The 16,604-nt window shown below is 39.3% G+C and overlaps 2 protein-coding genes across 7 annotated transcripts in view; one reads left to right on the top strand and one right to left on the bottom strand.

Annotated features, from left to right (window-relative positions):
- Positions 1–4,084, top strand: part of NFE2L3 (nuclear factor, erythroid 2 like 3) — a 33,619-nt gene extending 29,535 nt beyond the window's left edge. Inside the window, exon 4 of the mRNA XM_018047079.1 lies at positions 817–4,084. Within this exon, the coding sequence (XP_017902568.1) occupies positions 817–2,064 (1,248 nt within the window). The 3' untranslated portion in view covers positions 2,065–4,084. The remainder of the gene's footprint in view (positions 1–816) is intronic.
- Positions 5,908–15,703, bottom strand: HNRNPA2B1 (heterogeneous nuclear ribonucleoprotein A2/B1). Of its 6 annotated transcripts, XR_309952.3 has the most exons (13): positions 15,483–15,690; positions 12,726–12,761; positions 12,518–12,628; positions 12,205–12,351; positions 11,779–11,989; positions 11,528–11,629; positions 11,372–11,452; positions 10,804–10,866; positions 9,542–9,661; positions 9,185–9,307; positions 8,510–8,592; positions 7,002–7,137; positions 5,915–6,457 (listed from the first exon to the last, which is right to left on the bottom strand). XR_309952.3 is itself a non-coding variant. In XM_005679282.3 (12 exons), the coding sequence occupies exons 1-11, from the start codon at positions 15,486–15,488 to the stop codon at positions 8,531–8,533; spliced, it is 1,062 nt and encodes a 353-aa protein (XP_005679339.1). In that variant the 5' UTR covers positions 15,489–15,690; the 3' UTR covers positions 5,908–6,457; positions 8,510–8,530. The 6 variants fall into 6 exon arrangements, 5 of the variants coding, with proteins under 5 accessions (XP_005679339.1, XP_013818826.1, XP_005679337.1 ...); XM_005679282.3 differs by lacking the exon at positions 7,002–7,137 and having other exon boundaries at positions 5,908–6,457; XM_005679280.3 differs by having other exon boundaries at positions 5,915–8,352; positions 15,483–15,703.

The following is a 16,604-nucleotide window of genomic DNA, read 5'->3' on the forward strand; positions in this document are numbered from 1 at the left end:
AGCTTTAATACTTAATGGTTCCTAGTGCATTACAGGAGAAGGCAGTGGCACCCCACTCCAGTACTCTTGCCTGGAAAATCCCATGGATGGAGGAGCCTGGTGGGCTGCAGTCCACGGGGTCCCTAAGAGTTGGGCACGACTGAGCGACTTCACTTTCACTTTTTACTTTCATGCACTGGAGAAGGAAATGGCAACCCACTCCAATATTCTTGCCTGGAGAATCCCAGAGACAGAGCCGCCTAGTGGGCTGCCGTCTATGGGGTCGCACAGAGTCGGACACGACTGAAACGACTTAGCAGCAGCAGCGCATTACAACCCCATGGACTGTAGCTCGCCAGGCTCCTCCATACATTGTTTCTCCCTTCCAAATAATCACAAAGGTATAATCAAATTCATAAAACCCATGTTGAATTAATACAACAGTACAGACTTGACAAAGTAAGGCACACCTTAGTCTCTGGTAGCACTGTACTTCCATGACAGTCCACAGGGTGGATTTAGCTTAGCTTATAAACAGCTAGGGTAAGTAATAACAGGAAGATAATATTAGATTTAAGACCAGCTTTTATATTGACAATCTATTTTAAAATCTTCTGTGATGTTCAAAGACCTAATCTTTCCCCCACTGTACCATAGTCTCATTTGAGCTCACATTGTACAGCCAGTTGCCTGCATTTAAGGGAAGTTATTCATAGCCAACAGCATATCCTTATTTGTATAGAGGAGTTAACAAAGAGAACCAGAAGTACTGCTTTGTGTATTACAACTGGTGTTGAAATAGTTGAAATTTACGGCACGTTTCCTCTCCTTTTTCAGGGAGTCTCACTGGGAGATATTGCTCCTCTCCCCAGAAGTATCAATGATGGCATGAATTCCCCCACACATTATAATGTAAATTTTAGCCAAGCTATAAGTCATGATGTAAGTCTCCACGAGGCCATGTTACTATGTTCTGACAATACATTTAGAAGGGATCCAGCAGCAAGGACTTCACAGCCACAAGAACAAATTCTACAGTTAAATTCTCCTACCACCAACACTGAACAAATCCTTCCTGGAACTAATTTGACAGGATTTCTTCCATTTGTTGACAATCAGATGAGGAATCTAAGCCAAGACCATCTGTATGACCTTGATATAAACATACTTGATGAGACAAACTTAATGTCTTTGGCCACAGGTTTTGATCCAATGGAAGTTTCTTGGCTGCTTGAAGAAACAGGTTATGATTCTGGGCTTTCCTTAGACTCAAGTAACAATAGCACCTCTGTTATCAAGTCTAATTCTTCTCACTCTATATGTGAAGGTGCTACAAGTTCTAGCAGTGACCTGTCCCACCATGACCTACAAGGGGCTGTAGGAGGATACTATCCAGAGCCCAGTAAGCTGCGTTACATGAATGACAGAAGTGATTCTCATTTTCATGGGGACCTTGCATTTCAACATGTATCACATAACCACACTTACCACTTACAGCCAAGTGCACTAGAATCCACTTCAGAATCTTTTTCAATGCCTGGGAAGTCACAGAAAATAAGTAGATACCTGAATGACACAGACAGAAACTTAAGCCGTGATGAACGACGTGCTAAAGCTTTGCATATCCCTTTTTCTGTGGATGAAATTATCCGCATGCCTGTAGATTCTTTCAACAGCATGTTAAGCAGGCACTATCTAACAGATTTACAAGTGTCGCTCATCCGTGACATTAGACGAAGAGGGAAAAATAAAGTTGCTGCTCAGAACTGCCGAAAGCGTAAACTGGATGTAATTTTGAATCTGGAAGATGATGTATGTAGCTTGCAAGCAAAGAAGGAAACCCTTAAAAGAGAGCAATCCCAGTGTCACAAAGCTATAAACATAATGAAACAGAAACTGCACCACCTCTATCGTGATGTTTTTAGTAGGTTAAGAGATGATCAAGGTAGACCAGTCAGTCCAAACCAGTATGCTCTTCAGTGCACCCACGATGGAAGTGTTGTGATTGTACCCAAGGAATTAATGATCCCAGGCCAGAAAAAGGAAAACCAAAAGGGAAAACGAAAAAATGAGAGAAAAAACTGAAGATGGATTACACCAATATACATAAAAGCAGTTAGAAACTGATACAGGCTCACAAATCTGCTTCCAAGTTTAGCTCGTGTTTAGCTTTTAAGTACTACAACTTGAATCACTCAAGTTAAAACTGTTTTCAAGCTTATGTGGACAAGTTTAGGTATCAGTGTCAGACCTGAGGCAGAAGCCACAACTTCATGAAGTCCTAATAGTATGTACAGTGTGACATGGAAAGAGCCTACTTTAGTAGCCATCTCTTAAGATGGTCTTTTAAAAAGAAGCAAACACTGGATGCAATTCTTTCAAAATATTTTTACTTAAGGTTTTTTCACTTGGCACTGAAGTTTAGTGACTTTCCAAGAGCCTTTTAGCTTAATTTTTATGAATCCTTAACTTATATAGCTTTTTCTGTGGAAATAAACTTTATATTTGATTTTATAAAGTGTTCACTTTTGCCTTTTATAGATTCTAAGCAAATTTATAGTTCTCCAATACCCACATTCAAAGATACAGGTTAATATCCAGCAAATAGGACAGCAATAGTATTAAATTACAAATTGATCAGACTCTAGCCAAACTGAAATCAGTATGCTTAACTGATAATATTAGCCTCCCCCACCTCTCCAAAATTAACACATTACATGACATGAAATAGATCAGGTTCTACTCTAGGATACACCCTGCCCCACCCAAATAATCCAGGAGCTTTCAAAAGAATGCACTACATTAATGTCTGAGGACAGAGTCTTCCCCCACTTAACTACCTGCATATGGGGAACTGGAACTCCCTGGCAGTAAAGCCAGCCTGTAGAGATGGCTCTCTTATCTAGAAAATTAACAAGTTCACGCACACACACACACAAAAACCCTTAAACGTGAAAACATTATGGATCATACAAGAACTCGACTTACACTAAGTGATAAATCAGTAAATGAGCAAACAAAAGCAAAATTATTGGTCATCTTAGAAATGGCAGCACTTGAAAACAAGAACATGAGAAAGCTGTCCAAACTGTCGTGGTTTGAGGAAAGTAACATAAATGTTGTCCAATCTGTCTGATAGGGCTCCCTGAATGGTGCCAGTGGTAAAGAACTCACCTGCCAATGCAAGAGATGCCAACTTTGACCCTTGGAACAAGTGGCTGCCCACTTCAGTCAGGTGTTCACAACTGAACACCTACATACACATAGGGTCAGATATTAGAATCTTCACTACCTAGTATCACAAATCAGTTATTTCAGGTTACTGAAGTGCAGAGTAAGTTACAGAAAACTTCCATTTTAAACTGAACCTAGAAACCTGTGTCAAAGCAAAATGATTCCTGATCAAAGTTCAGCTCTTTTGACCAGTTCTGAACAATGCCCACTTCAGTGTTGACCCACTTGCTTTTTGGAGGGCAACACACCTCTTGTGTTCTGACTTCTTGGAAGCCCAAGTTACTTAAAGTTGTGTCCACAAAACCAATTTACTTGTGAAAGTTTATGCAACTGTATAGGTACCCTGGTTTGCTCAATTGAGTGTCCTTTCCAGGCTCAGCATATTCCCCAATCCCTGAAACGTCAAGATCACAAAGAACTATATAGAACATCAAATGAGGAGGAAAGGGGTATAGTTGAAGAGCTGGAATTCAACATTCACCATAAAATTTAAACATTTTGAGATTTGGTGCACTGTCCCCAAAGGTGTATGAATGAAGCCATCATCAGCCAGTTCAATCTCACTTGCCATGGGCTTGTCTGGACATTCACTTCGTACAAGACACATATTGGATTCTGGTGCAGTACTGAAGCTGTTTACTCTCCAGTTATCAGCAAAGCCTCCTCTCAGCATTTTAGTTGAAGTTCCCTACTTACCAATTCATACCCTAAGACTGACCAGACTTCTAGTTCTGAGATCTTCCTGAGTTCACAGATTGACCCGAACATTTCATTTTGAATTGCTCCCAACATGAAAGTATGCCCTTTCCTTTCCTATAGAACACTGTTGGTCCTGAAATCCCTTTGTGATAAAATTACATCAGTTGAAAATCAGGTGAAATCTGGTTCAACCACTTTTTCTTCGTATTAAAAGCTTACACCCCTTTTGGCACCTAACAGGCCATGATGAAATCCTCAGGTGAAATAGTTTCTACTGTACGTAGTTCAAGAAAGGCATGTGTTAAATCAGTCATCTCTTTTTGACCTCATGGACTTGCTGGCATCCTATGGAATTCTCTGGGCAAGAATGGGTAGCCATCCCCTTCTCCACCCAGGGATCAAACCCAAATTTCATGCACTGCAGGTGGATTCTTTCCTGTCTGAGTCACCAGGCAGTTGAAACAATGGGTGCTCAATAAGATCTGGATATTCGGGGCCCATTTCAAGGCTGGCTCCAGCTCAGCACTAACCCATAGGATACAGATGCCATTGAAAGCCTAAATGCCAAAATTCCTACCCCAGAAAAACTCATCCTATGGGACATATATCAGTGTTTGACAATTTAAACATTTTTCACTTAAATATTAAAATATCTGAATTAATCTCCCTTGAAAGATCTGAATTTGCTTCTTTTATTACTTGCAGTAACAGCAGAGCAGCATTAAAATCATTGGGTATATACTAACAGAACATGTTTCAAATTTTGAAGACATGTAAGTGAAACCAAGACAAAATTGTGAACATCCACTTCAGGTATACTGCAATTTCTGCCTCCTGCAAAGGCACCATATACTCCACACTTGAACAGTAACTGAATACAATTAAAAGAATCTGAGACCAACTTTAACTTATACTCACACACTTACTTGAGATAATGAAAACCAAAGACTATCCAGTTTCAAAACATTTCACCAGAGACAGACACCAGGGGTGGGAGCCACCCACCCAAGAAGATTCCCAGTAATGCTTGCTTTTTGTTTATCATGTGAGCAACTCCCCCCGGCCCCCCTATGTGATCACAAGACCACTTTCAAACGTGTTGCATTTTTTTAAGAGTCTGTTGCTTCACTATGGGTGAAGGAAATAGCCAGCACCTTATCTTCAACTCCGATCATTAGGCCATTTTGGATTCAAATTTTCAAGCCCCAATCATGTTTTCAAGCTCAGGTTATACAACCCTGAGCTTCAGCAAGAACCACAGCTAAGCTGTTCCCAAACACTTTATGTATAAATACACTGTGAGGTGAATGTATTTAACAGTACTGATTCCCCTCTTTCAGGAAACTTCCTTAAATCTCATTTCTAAAAGAAAACTAGCAGCTCAACACTTAAGACACAAAACATTCCATATTACCTATTTCAAAGTTAGTTCATTTCAGCCTGTTCGTTCATACTAAAATGCCTTTCCCTATTTGTGCTGGTGTTAAACCCTGGGTGTTCTAAGATCTTATTATACCAACTTGATTTATCTTCAAAGTTTAACTTCTTCACAGAGATGGACGTTTTTAAGATCTTATTTTCCCTAATAAATCCACAGCCAGATGTTAACAAGTTTATAGCTAATAATGGATGCAGATTTTAAACAAAGTTCATCTTCTGTTAACCATCATTATTTTGACTTACCTGTGAGAGACCTCATTAAGACCCAAAATAGTAAAAAAGTCAACTTAGTACTCTGTCCCCTTTGGTTTTTCATTGTTTCAAGTGAACATCCAGGTATACCATCATGTTTAACCCTCAAGACAACCATAATACTAGCGTAATACAACAAAACAAACCTAATTCACAGATTTTATGTCTCCATGCGTTTGCACAGCCACCTCTTTCGGACCACTTTAGCTGGTTAAAATCTGTAATTATTTTAAAACCACCACCAGCAACGTTAAACATACAAGGCAAAGCCAGAAATCTATAGCATTATTCAAACGCTGAATATACAGTGTATAAAGAATGGCATTTTATTAGGGACAGCCAGTAATGTCCACAATGCTTTTCTCATGTCTATCAATATCGAAAGGAAAATGGCAATATGCATTTGCTTTGTGAAACTGCTTTAAAAATCTAGGGGATGGCAATCCTTTAGACAACTTAATGTTCATAGAACAAGATTCACATTTTATGTGTAAACATTACACCAATTATTTGAATACAAAAGTATTTATTTGATAACTTTATATTTAAAATAGAATTTTAATCTGTCTACTCACAAAACCTAATTCAAAACATGATAACATTTATCTCTCTAGCTGACTTGATGTTTTACTCTTTTACAAACAATACTCAATTTGTAATTGTTTTATATTAAGACCCTATAACTAAATGAAGTCTGTTTTATCAGAAAACATTTCCCTTTAATCTTAAAAGAGTGCTTTTTTAAAATGAAGGCACCAACAAGAACTACTTTCAGATGGTACAGAATTTCTTATTTCTTGAAGACTCTGTGGTTGACCACTTCTTCATTAGTTACCTGCAGCAAGACACCTTCCTGCCAAAGGAAAAAAAAAGTATCTGAAGAAGTTTATCATGTTTGTCCAAAGAACCTAAATAACTTCAGTGGTGGTCTTAGGATCAAAGAAGACTCAGGTGCATACAGTAGAATATGCCCTGATTATCACATTCCTGAAAAGGCAATAAAGCCAGGCAATCAATCTCTGATGACATCTAAGAAATGAAATTTCAGCAGCCAACCTATATCTCTCCTATAGGGTAGGGATTGGGAAAGAATTACCGCATTTAAACCCAAGTATTTAGAATTGGATATGTACAGATTTATAATGTAGACACTTTATTCATAAATACATATGATCTGAAAGTAGATCCAACCATCTTGCCCTACCTTTTTCTTAGCCTGATCCTGTTATGCATGTAAAGCTAGAACAGTATCGAAATAAAAAAAAGTCTTTTATTTTTAATAATAAAAAAAACCCTAGTTCACTCAAAATGCTTGATCCAAGAAATGTGAATACAGAAGGGTGTTAACGATGGGAAATTTCATGATTTATTTAACTTGCAGCCTAACTTTTACCTACCATTTTACTACCAACACCACTGAAGGAACCAAGAAAAGCTTTATTAATGATCACTTGGCTTGCCTCAGCTGTTGAAATGAAGCACTTTACAGTCTTTGTGGCAGCAGAATATACTTGTCCATGGTTCATATCAATGCTAAAATTCCAGCAGGGAAAAAAATGATATGTTAAGCACCTGAATCTTCATAGAGGGGGAGGGGGTGGGAAAGAAGGAAAAAAAGGGAAAAAAAAAACAACCAAAATAATATAAGTAAAATGACAGATTGGAAAACAGGGTTTATAAAATTATTCTCTTGAGTTTATAAAATTGTTAAACTCAATTTACAGCTATGTTATACTACATAAGAACCAACTATACTGAAAGACCATTGAAGAGTATTAGTTTATCTTTGGGGGAGGAAAATTAAGAAAGGAAAAGTAAATGAGATCTTACCTAAAGAAGTTTAACTGAAGCTTAGAACTATTTTGCTCTACACCCTCAGCTTTCGTTGGCATCCTTAAAAACTACTGTAGTTAAAGCTTTGTAGAAACAGCACAGTTTTTTAAGACTGGCTGACCTTAGTAGCCGTCAAAGAGTTCTCTTGTACTAGACCTGTATCCCTGAAGAGTACCTCGCTGGGGTTATTTTCCTTTCCTTGCATTGAAGCAGCAGCATCTAAAAGATCTAAAAAGGTGTTTCTCCTTGCAGAGATATCCCTTAAGTTATCTAGATAATTTAATCCTCATGAATTGCAGACAACACACTTACATCTGACCAGCATTTATCTTACACAAATATAACAACAGCTTTGCAATAGACCTTAATTATACTACCCACTCCTTAACTTATTTAAAATAAAAAGTCTATAATTACACAATTTCCTTTAGAATTATTTTATTAAATCATAAATGTACAACAGCTTCTTAACTCTACACACGCACTTAAATTTTTTTAAAGGAAAAACGTTATGTCTTATTACACCATGATCCTGGCTAATAGCTTTTCAAAACTTTGAGAAAAATCTTAAAAAAGGTTTCACATGTCACCTGAAACTTACAAATTTAACATTATCAAAGAAGGAATGCTTCTACACTCTTACAAAGACCACTAGAAAGAAACAACAATTAAAAAGCTAAGAAACTGTCTCAAAGGCATTTTTTTTACAATCCTTCCTCCACAGTAAGGTAATGTTATTAAATAATCCAATCCATTCACAAAATGGCTCTCTGCATCTGCTCTGGTGTCTTCTGCCATATCACTGCATATTTATGCATGACTGAGATAAGATTTTCCTTAACATTGTTATTTCGATAACCTGAAGCTGTTCTGTTACCTCTGGGCTCTCATCCTCTCCTATTTATACAGTGAAGCCTGTTTCAACAGAAGTAAAGAGTAAAAAAAAAATAGGTTATGAAATTATCCATCTAACCAGATTTTAAGGAAAGATAACATGATCCTAAAAAGCTTTTAACTCCTGGCAGCTAGGTCTCCCAAGACATTAACAATGTAAAACTTAAAAGCTACTTACCCATGGTAAATAGGAAGAAGCTCAGTATCTGCTTCTCCCTCCATAACCCCCACTTCCTCCACTGCCTCCTGGACCATAGTTTCCTAAAATTAATGGAATAAGAGAAAACAAACTTAATTTCCCAAATTATTTTATAACCACTCTTTAAAACAAGCAGATCACAGACCATTACTTGTTTCTAGTTAACCTCTTTACTCAAGAGACAAATTATCCAAATTCATAATTATCACTGCTATTCTTTTAGAGGGCTCTTTCCCATAATCATACAAGTTAAGAAATTTTAAAATATACCCAGCTTAAGAAAATGTAAGAAATCTCAAGAATAACAATGATTTGAACTAAAAATTCAGATTTACTAAGCTAGCTTTCAAAGATACAAATCATACAAAATTTATACCACTTGCAAAGTGCTCTCAGCAAATTTGGCTTTTTCTTAGTCAGCCAAAAGGAAAAATCCCACTGAAAATATGTAGTTCATTTATTTTACACTACTAGATACCCCAACCTCTACAATAATTTCCCAAAGTGATGTTATTCTTATTTTCCCACAACTTTGATCTCCACAACACTTTGTATTTGGTGGGACGTGTTACCCAAACATAAATAATGAACAATTGTCATCTTCAAGTCATGAAGTTACTAACATTTCATCACTAATCTGAAAAATCTAATTACCTCCACCATATGGTCCCCCCATGTTCCTGCTACCACCAAAATTTCCACTCTTCATTGGACCATAGTTAGAAGGTTGTTGGTTATAATTTCCAAAATCATTGTAATTTCCACTCCCGTAATTTCCTGTAAGAAAAATTTGGAAATTTTTGCACAATGAACCTCATACAAGTATTAAACCGATGATACATGCTAAGTATTGACAAATTTCCCACAAAAACAAATCAGAATACAAAACACCTATCTACAGTTCTACATTTTTAAAGACAACTACTGACAACAATGAAATGAAAAATCTTACGTTAAAGCCATTAATTCCAATCCAAATTCCCACATAAAGGTTGCAGGTGAATTTATTACCTCCTCCATAGTTGTCATAACCACCTCCGTAGCCCCCACCCTGGTTGCCATATCCAGGTCCTCCACCACCATATCCTCCTCTTCCTCCTCCATAACCAGGGCTACCTCCAAAATTGCCACCTATTATAAAATAAGCCTTTAAGTAATTAGTATTTTCAACGCCATTTGAACTGTCTTATTACATCCATTTCCAGCTTTCCAAAACTCAATTTTACAGGTAAAAGATTCTTTCTATAACATCTTCTCTAAAACAGCCTCAAGGGCAGATTCTGAATATCCACCTTGGTGAACAGTTGCCAGTGAGGAAGGCCTACCCACAAACCAACTGGGTTAAACCTTTGCAAATACCTGTAATACCACTGGTCCAAACTAAAGATACTATGGATTCTCTTGACGGTATCTTGAAATACTTATTGTGTTAAGTTTGTGGGGTAAGTCAGGGCAGACGGTATGTGTGGGCTAATGCAAATTACCTACCATTTCTCGTAAATAAAATGCCCACCATACCTTTCTCTTCAGTAGAAATGGGGGGAAGAACCAGAAATTAGCAAACTCACACTGACTTAAAACTTTAATGGGTAGTTTCAGATTGCTTGCAGTTAACTGTAAAAACTCCTCTTTCTCATAAAACCAAATCAATATTTGGATTTCAAAACAAAGCTGGAAATAGTGACATGTAGGAGTATAACTTAAGTCATGCCTAATCAGTGCAAAACCAGAAATGAGGTCTATCCTGAGCTCAGTTTCAACCTCTTCTTTCGACATTTGTCAGTAGGTACCTATATCTTTTTTGTACTTCAATAAAACACATGAACTAATAACAGTGGCTTAAAACCTTAGCTAGGCATGGAAGCAGCACACCAGGTATGTTCTGGAAAAATTCTCTTGGGGACTTTTGGGACATTGTCCTGGTAGATTCACCCTGGGTAAGAGATGAGACAACACAGTGCTCCTACAGACACTCCCCTGTCATAATGTTCATCTTGCTCATAACCACTTTTTAATACTTTTGAGGAAAACACTATACAAAATATTATCTCCAATTCTTTTGCTTGAGAAACAATAGGGCATCTTTTAAATTCTCATTTAAAATCTACCCAATTAATATTGCAGAAGTATAACAACACCTGCAAGTAACTTTTCCGGTAATTTTCAACAGCTAAGATAAAAATTTAGAAAAGACATTTCATGTTTATGCTCAAATAGCACATGGTATGATTAAGATTTTAGACACGTATTATCAAAAAGTAGAAGAAACTGACCTCCAGGTCCTCCTCCATACCCATTATAGCCATCCCCAAATCCACGGCCACTTCCATATCCATCTGTTAAGCGCAGAAAAAAAGGAGGATTATTTTATTCTGGTTTATGTCACTCAATTTTTTAGCCTCTACTTCCTCCAGGTTGTCCACTTATAAAAAAGCAGTTAACAATGGACAATGGCAGTTTTTCTATTTACTACATAGTTAACTGAGATTAACCCATATATAAAGCCTGAAGCAAAGAAACTTTTAGATCTCTTCAAACCTCTACTGTATTTCCACTCACTATTCATAAAGTCTCCTAAATTTAAAATGGCTACAATGTCCTTTTAACTCTTCCAGAAACTGAAGACCATGAAACAATCTCTGCAATTATCTGTCCATGATTAAGAGCTATACAACTCTGATTTTAAATGTTACTACCTCTTGCCAACCAAATTAGAATATCCCATTAGGACAGATCTCACCTAAAGTCTTACAGACAACAAAGTAGGTCAGACTTCCTAGATTCCAATCAAAACTGTTTTTCAAGCACATTCACCCTCCTAAGCTTTAAAGGTGGACTTACCAGATCCTCCTCTAAAGTTACTTCCTGGTCCTGGTCCAAAATTTCCACCTCCACCACGAGAATCTCCAAAACCAAAGTTGCCTACAATAAACACCCTGGTTAGTAACTAACATTTATACAAATAAGTCCTAAGAAAAAAATGGAATTAAAAGTTACCTCCTCTTCCACTTCTAGAACTTTGGACTTCTTGCATTTCTTGTCTAGACAAAGCCTTTCTTACTTCTGCATTATGACCATTGATAGTATGGTATTTTTGCACTGGAATTAAAAGTTCAGAGTCCATTAAGTCAGTATCCTATAATAGTTAAGTTACAAGCTTACTTTTTAACAAAGTTGTATGTGTTAACATACCCAAAACCTAAAATGTTCAAGAGCTACAATCCTAGCACTATATTATAGACACTTACACACAATCTTATCCACAGGATCATGGTCATCAAAAGTAACAAATCCAAAGCCTCTTTTCTTTCCAGACTGCCTGTCAGTAATTATCTCAATGGTATCAATTTTTCCATATTCCTCAAAGTAATCTCTAAGATGATGTTCCTCAGTATCTTCCTTAATTCCACCAACAAACAGCTTCTTCACAGTTACATGAGCCCCTGGCTTTCCAGATTCCTGAAATAAGAGGAAAAAAGTCATCCTGACAGAAGAAACCACAAATAGGAGTAAGAGCACATTATCTGGGTAATAAGCATGGCTTTATCTTATGGCCAAATACTAAGTAAGGCACCTTTATGATAAAGAACCTTGTTCTTTGAAAAGCCACTAACTGTGAAACAGAATTTCAGCCCGAATTGTTTACTGAACAAACAAGTTGCCTATTTGCTCACCTCTCTTGCAACAGCACGTTTTGGCTCAACCACTCTCCCATCAATTGAATGAGGTCTTGCAGCCATGGCAGCATCAACTTCAGCCATGGAAGAAAAAGTCACAAAACCAAATCCTCTTGATCTTTTGCTTGCAGGATCCCTCATTACCTTGAAATACAAAGTAGTGATGTTACCTTTTAATCTCATTACTTACAGCATTTAAAAATAATCAACATAAATTTAAGTGAGTTTCTCTAAGTCACTTAACATCTTTAACAGAGAAATCCAACAGTTAAAGGATTAGTACCCCTAAGGACTTCCACAATTAACGTACCACACAATCTGTAAGTTTTCCCCATTGCTCGTAGTAGTTCCTCAAACTTTCTTCTGTAGTTTCAAAGCTCAAGCCACCAATAAAGAGTTTACGGAATTGTTCCTTTTCTCTCTGCAAAGGAAAACAGCATTTCAATTTTTATTTACATTTTCTCTTTGTATGCTGGAAATAAAATTCTTAAATATGAGGTGACCTGCTGGCAGAGTACCTTTTTCCTCTCCAAAGGAACAGTTTCTAAAGTTTTCTGGGGGGAAAAAAAAAACTTACATCAAATTTAAACCATATGTTAAACTGCATATTAGTTGTGTTACACCAAAAAAAAATTGCCTCAGCCAAACTACACGTTTCAAAATCATTATGCTTGATATAAATTTACTTGACATTAAATGAGTTTAAACAAATATAGCATCACTTAGTTTTAAAAAAAATCTTTCTGAAGAAAGAGCAAATCTATTCCCTGGTGACTGTAAAGTTAAGAGTCTTATCAACATCTGCATTCGATCCTATAACTTAGATCAGAGTTCACTTTTACATATTCAAATACAAATTTTTAAAATATAACAACTTTTGCTTTATAACCCACAGTTCCCATTTGTTTCTGGATTTAGCATTTAAGAAATGAGTTTCCCTTCATTGCTCCCTCTGGTGGTGATTATAATGTAACTCAATTTTCAAAACCCTGAAAAACTTAGTATTGACTTTCTTTCCTCATATACCAACTCTCCAGAGAAAATCTTAAACGTTCAATATATGTGGCAAAATAGCCTCAAAATTTATCTTTTCTGACCAAGGTATAAAATGACTTTTATGATTGACGGTGTCTAAAGCACATATTTTAACATAGCTGGTTTTGTTGATGGCCCAATCAACTATTACTGAACCGAAAGACAAATACAGTAAAAGACACTGTAACTTCACTTTTCAAAAACCATAAAAATATTTAAATGACCACTGTGACTATCCTCTCTAGTTACAAAATATCACTAATACGACTTACACTTCACCATGTAGAACTCAGTGGTCTTTTGGCAAATTACACAGCATAAAACAACTTTCATGTGAGAAGAGAGCCTGAGCTGAAATCTCAATCCTTACAAACCAGCACGCATATAAGCTACATTAATAGCTCTGTATTTTGGGTTATCAGTTAAGGAAGCTTGGATCATTTTATTTGGTTTTCAGTTGACTAGGTTAAATAACATTCAGAAACGAAAGTTAGCCACCAAGTGCACGTAGGTCAATTAAATAGAACTACAACACTCAACCCATAGTTCCATCAAGTTTCTCTCCATGCATGATATTCTCCCAACATGTTAGAAAACAGTAATAATGCAGAGATTTCTTTGCCTGTATAGTTACTTTTAAGATTCTGGAATTTTTGAAAAGACAAATTCTCAAACTAGCTTATCAAACACTTAAAAGAACAATCTATTAAAACGGTAACTTGGCATACTAGTATTTGTACACTTCACTTAAGCATATTTTATTTATTCCAAACACTTGTCAGTTAACTGGTCTTTTAAAACCCAAATAAAGAGACTAAAATACATCTACAACGTTACAAATCACTAACAAAAGGCAAAAACTCATTACTTACCTCATTTTCCAAACTTACCCGCTGTCCACTATCGATTACAAACAAAGTTATTTTATAAGCGTGCTTAGGGTCAATGAAAATACCCAGGCAGACCCCCTTCGCTTGAGACCTTATGCTTATCAATGTAATCATCAACCATGATTGCAAACATAAACGAGAAAAGCAAGTGACAAAGTTCAAAAACACAGTGGCTCAGCCTAATGAAAGTTTTGTATACAGCAGAACACGCATTGAGGGACTGAGCCATGTTTTAATCAGAGTACAACTAAACTCATAATTTCAAGTTTATCACTAAAAAAACACCCGTAACCTTACCCAGTAAAGACTAAATTCCCTGGTAACAATACTACTTAAAATACAAATAAATTATACGATTAAAAAAGAATCCGTCAGGAAAATAAAGGATTCTGAACCGAACACCGCCCCCCCCAAAGACCACCTTCCCCACGGCCTCCCGCAAAATCGATAATCTTCTCTAAAATTTTCATTTTATGTTTTCTACGATTCAACTGCCTTTTCAATCACCGGAAACGCAGGCAAAACTGTTACTCAAACAAGGACTGAAAAACAAAATGTGAGGTCTTTATACCGTGGCACGCGTGAAACCGGGCCCAACACCCTAGAGGGTTTTACCTCCTAAGCCGAGCGAAACCGCCCAGGAGAACGCCGCCCCTCCCCCCGCCCTTCGGTGCGGCTCCTGAACGCAATGGCGCCATTTCATCGAGGGGAAAGGAGCGAGCCTCTAATGAGGTGCGCAGGACTTTAAAGCTCCAAGCTCCCTACACACTCGGAATCCACCTCGAAACAGCATGAAAACAGTCCGAAAAAAGAAATGAATAGTTACCCACTTCTAGTCCTCACTGAAAAAGTCAAGCTAGTCAAATCTAGAGAATTAAAAAGAAATCGCTGCGAGGAAGGAGAGAAATGAAAATGGCGGCCGCCAAATCCGGTTCCCGGGAGGGGGGAGGGGAAGCTCCGCAGCCCGGTTCGCTAGGACCCAAAACCCGCCGAAACGCTCCAACGCGGGGACGCCAGGACCCCCAAACCACCCTTCTTTAAAAACGGAGTAGGAACTCCTGCCTCCGCGCCCCACTTTCAGTAAAGTGGGGCTGCGTCCGCCATGTGGAAGCTCCCCATCCCCCACCCCCACCAAAGGGAAATGGCGCCGTGAGGCTGAGGGTGGGGAAGGTGCTGTACAATTAGGCCTCTGCTAACGACCCCTCTCCAAAAATATCCTGAGACCAACCGCTTATGAAGTGGCCCAATTTCGCTGCCGCTCTCCCACGGAGGCGGATGGCCGACTTCCAGTAAGGCGCCAACGGCCTCGCCATGCCCTTTCCAACAACTCATTGATTTCAAACCCGTTACCTCCATCGCGGACTCAGTCGCTTCAGCCCGATTTCCCGCAGCCGAGCGAGATGAGAGAGATCTCCGCGGACGAACACGAACCGGACTCGTCCTGGCGCTGTAGTGAGAACTGCCGCTGCTCGAGAAACAACACCGCTGGAGCACCTCCACTCCAGACCCGGCGCTGCTGCTACTGCCGCTAGAGCCGCTGCCGCCGCTTTTCTAGAACCTTCCCCCCGACTAACGCGTCTTCCCTACGTCAGGCCGTTGCGTAAACGTCCTAACCGCCGCCAATGGCGGGAACGCTCTACGACCTCCTAGCGCCAAGTACGTGCCCCTCCCCCTATAAGGCCAGCACTGGTGCTGGACGTCAGTTGCGTAAAAAGGCTCTGTAAATTGCGGAAGGCTCGAGTCCTGCGTATTTCTGTCTCTGGGAATTGGGGACTGCCCCCGCAGGGCAGGTGAGAAACGGTCGCGCAGTTTGAAATTAACGCTGTTGGGAGGAGCTTAATCCTCAACCCAAAAGTCCAGCCCCCTCATCCCGGGAAGTGGTCCTTACAGCTACGCTTCGATGGCTTTTCCTCGGTCCCCAGTTTTAAAAAAATCTTTGTAGTCTCTTCCACTGTGTTTTCCCTCCCCCACCTTCTCCTATCCTCCCCTCTCTGCGCGGAGAACCGACTGGCCCCTTCCGGAAACACCCGAAGCGACTTCTAGTCAACAAATTACACTTAACGATCCACCACCCTAACCCTGGCCAATGTTTTTGGGGTCCACATTTCAGGTAGTCGAAAGTGGTGCTCGTTCTTAGTTCCCGATTCCTCCCACCCACCCCCAACGTTTGGAGGCACACAACCCCAGGGGCGAGGAAGTGGGCGGAGTCCTGTTTTGGCGCCAGTCGCTAAGGCGGCAGCAAAGCAGGAAACACCTCCGCTGAGTAGACTTAGGTCGCGGCCCTCAGCTCCCTCCTCGCCCTCCGGGCGACCACCAGACGCCACGCCGCGAACTCTAAGAGCCGCTATCACCGCCCCCTGCTTTCCCCCCTCCCTCGGGCCCGGGCTCGGGCTCGGGCTCGGGCTCCCGGCGGGCACTGCGCGGCGCGCGGCCCCACCCCCCGGGGCGCGCGCCCACCCCGCCCCTGGCGGC

Source organism: Capra hircus, chromosome 4 (genome assembly GCF_001704415.2).
Source record: "Capra hircus breed San Clemente chromosome 4, ASM170441v1, whole genome shotgun sequence".
Classification (NCBI taxonomy): Eukaryota; Metazoa; Chordata; class Mammalia; order Artiodactyla; family Bovidae; genus Capra; species Capra hircus.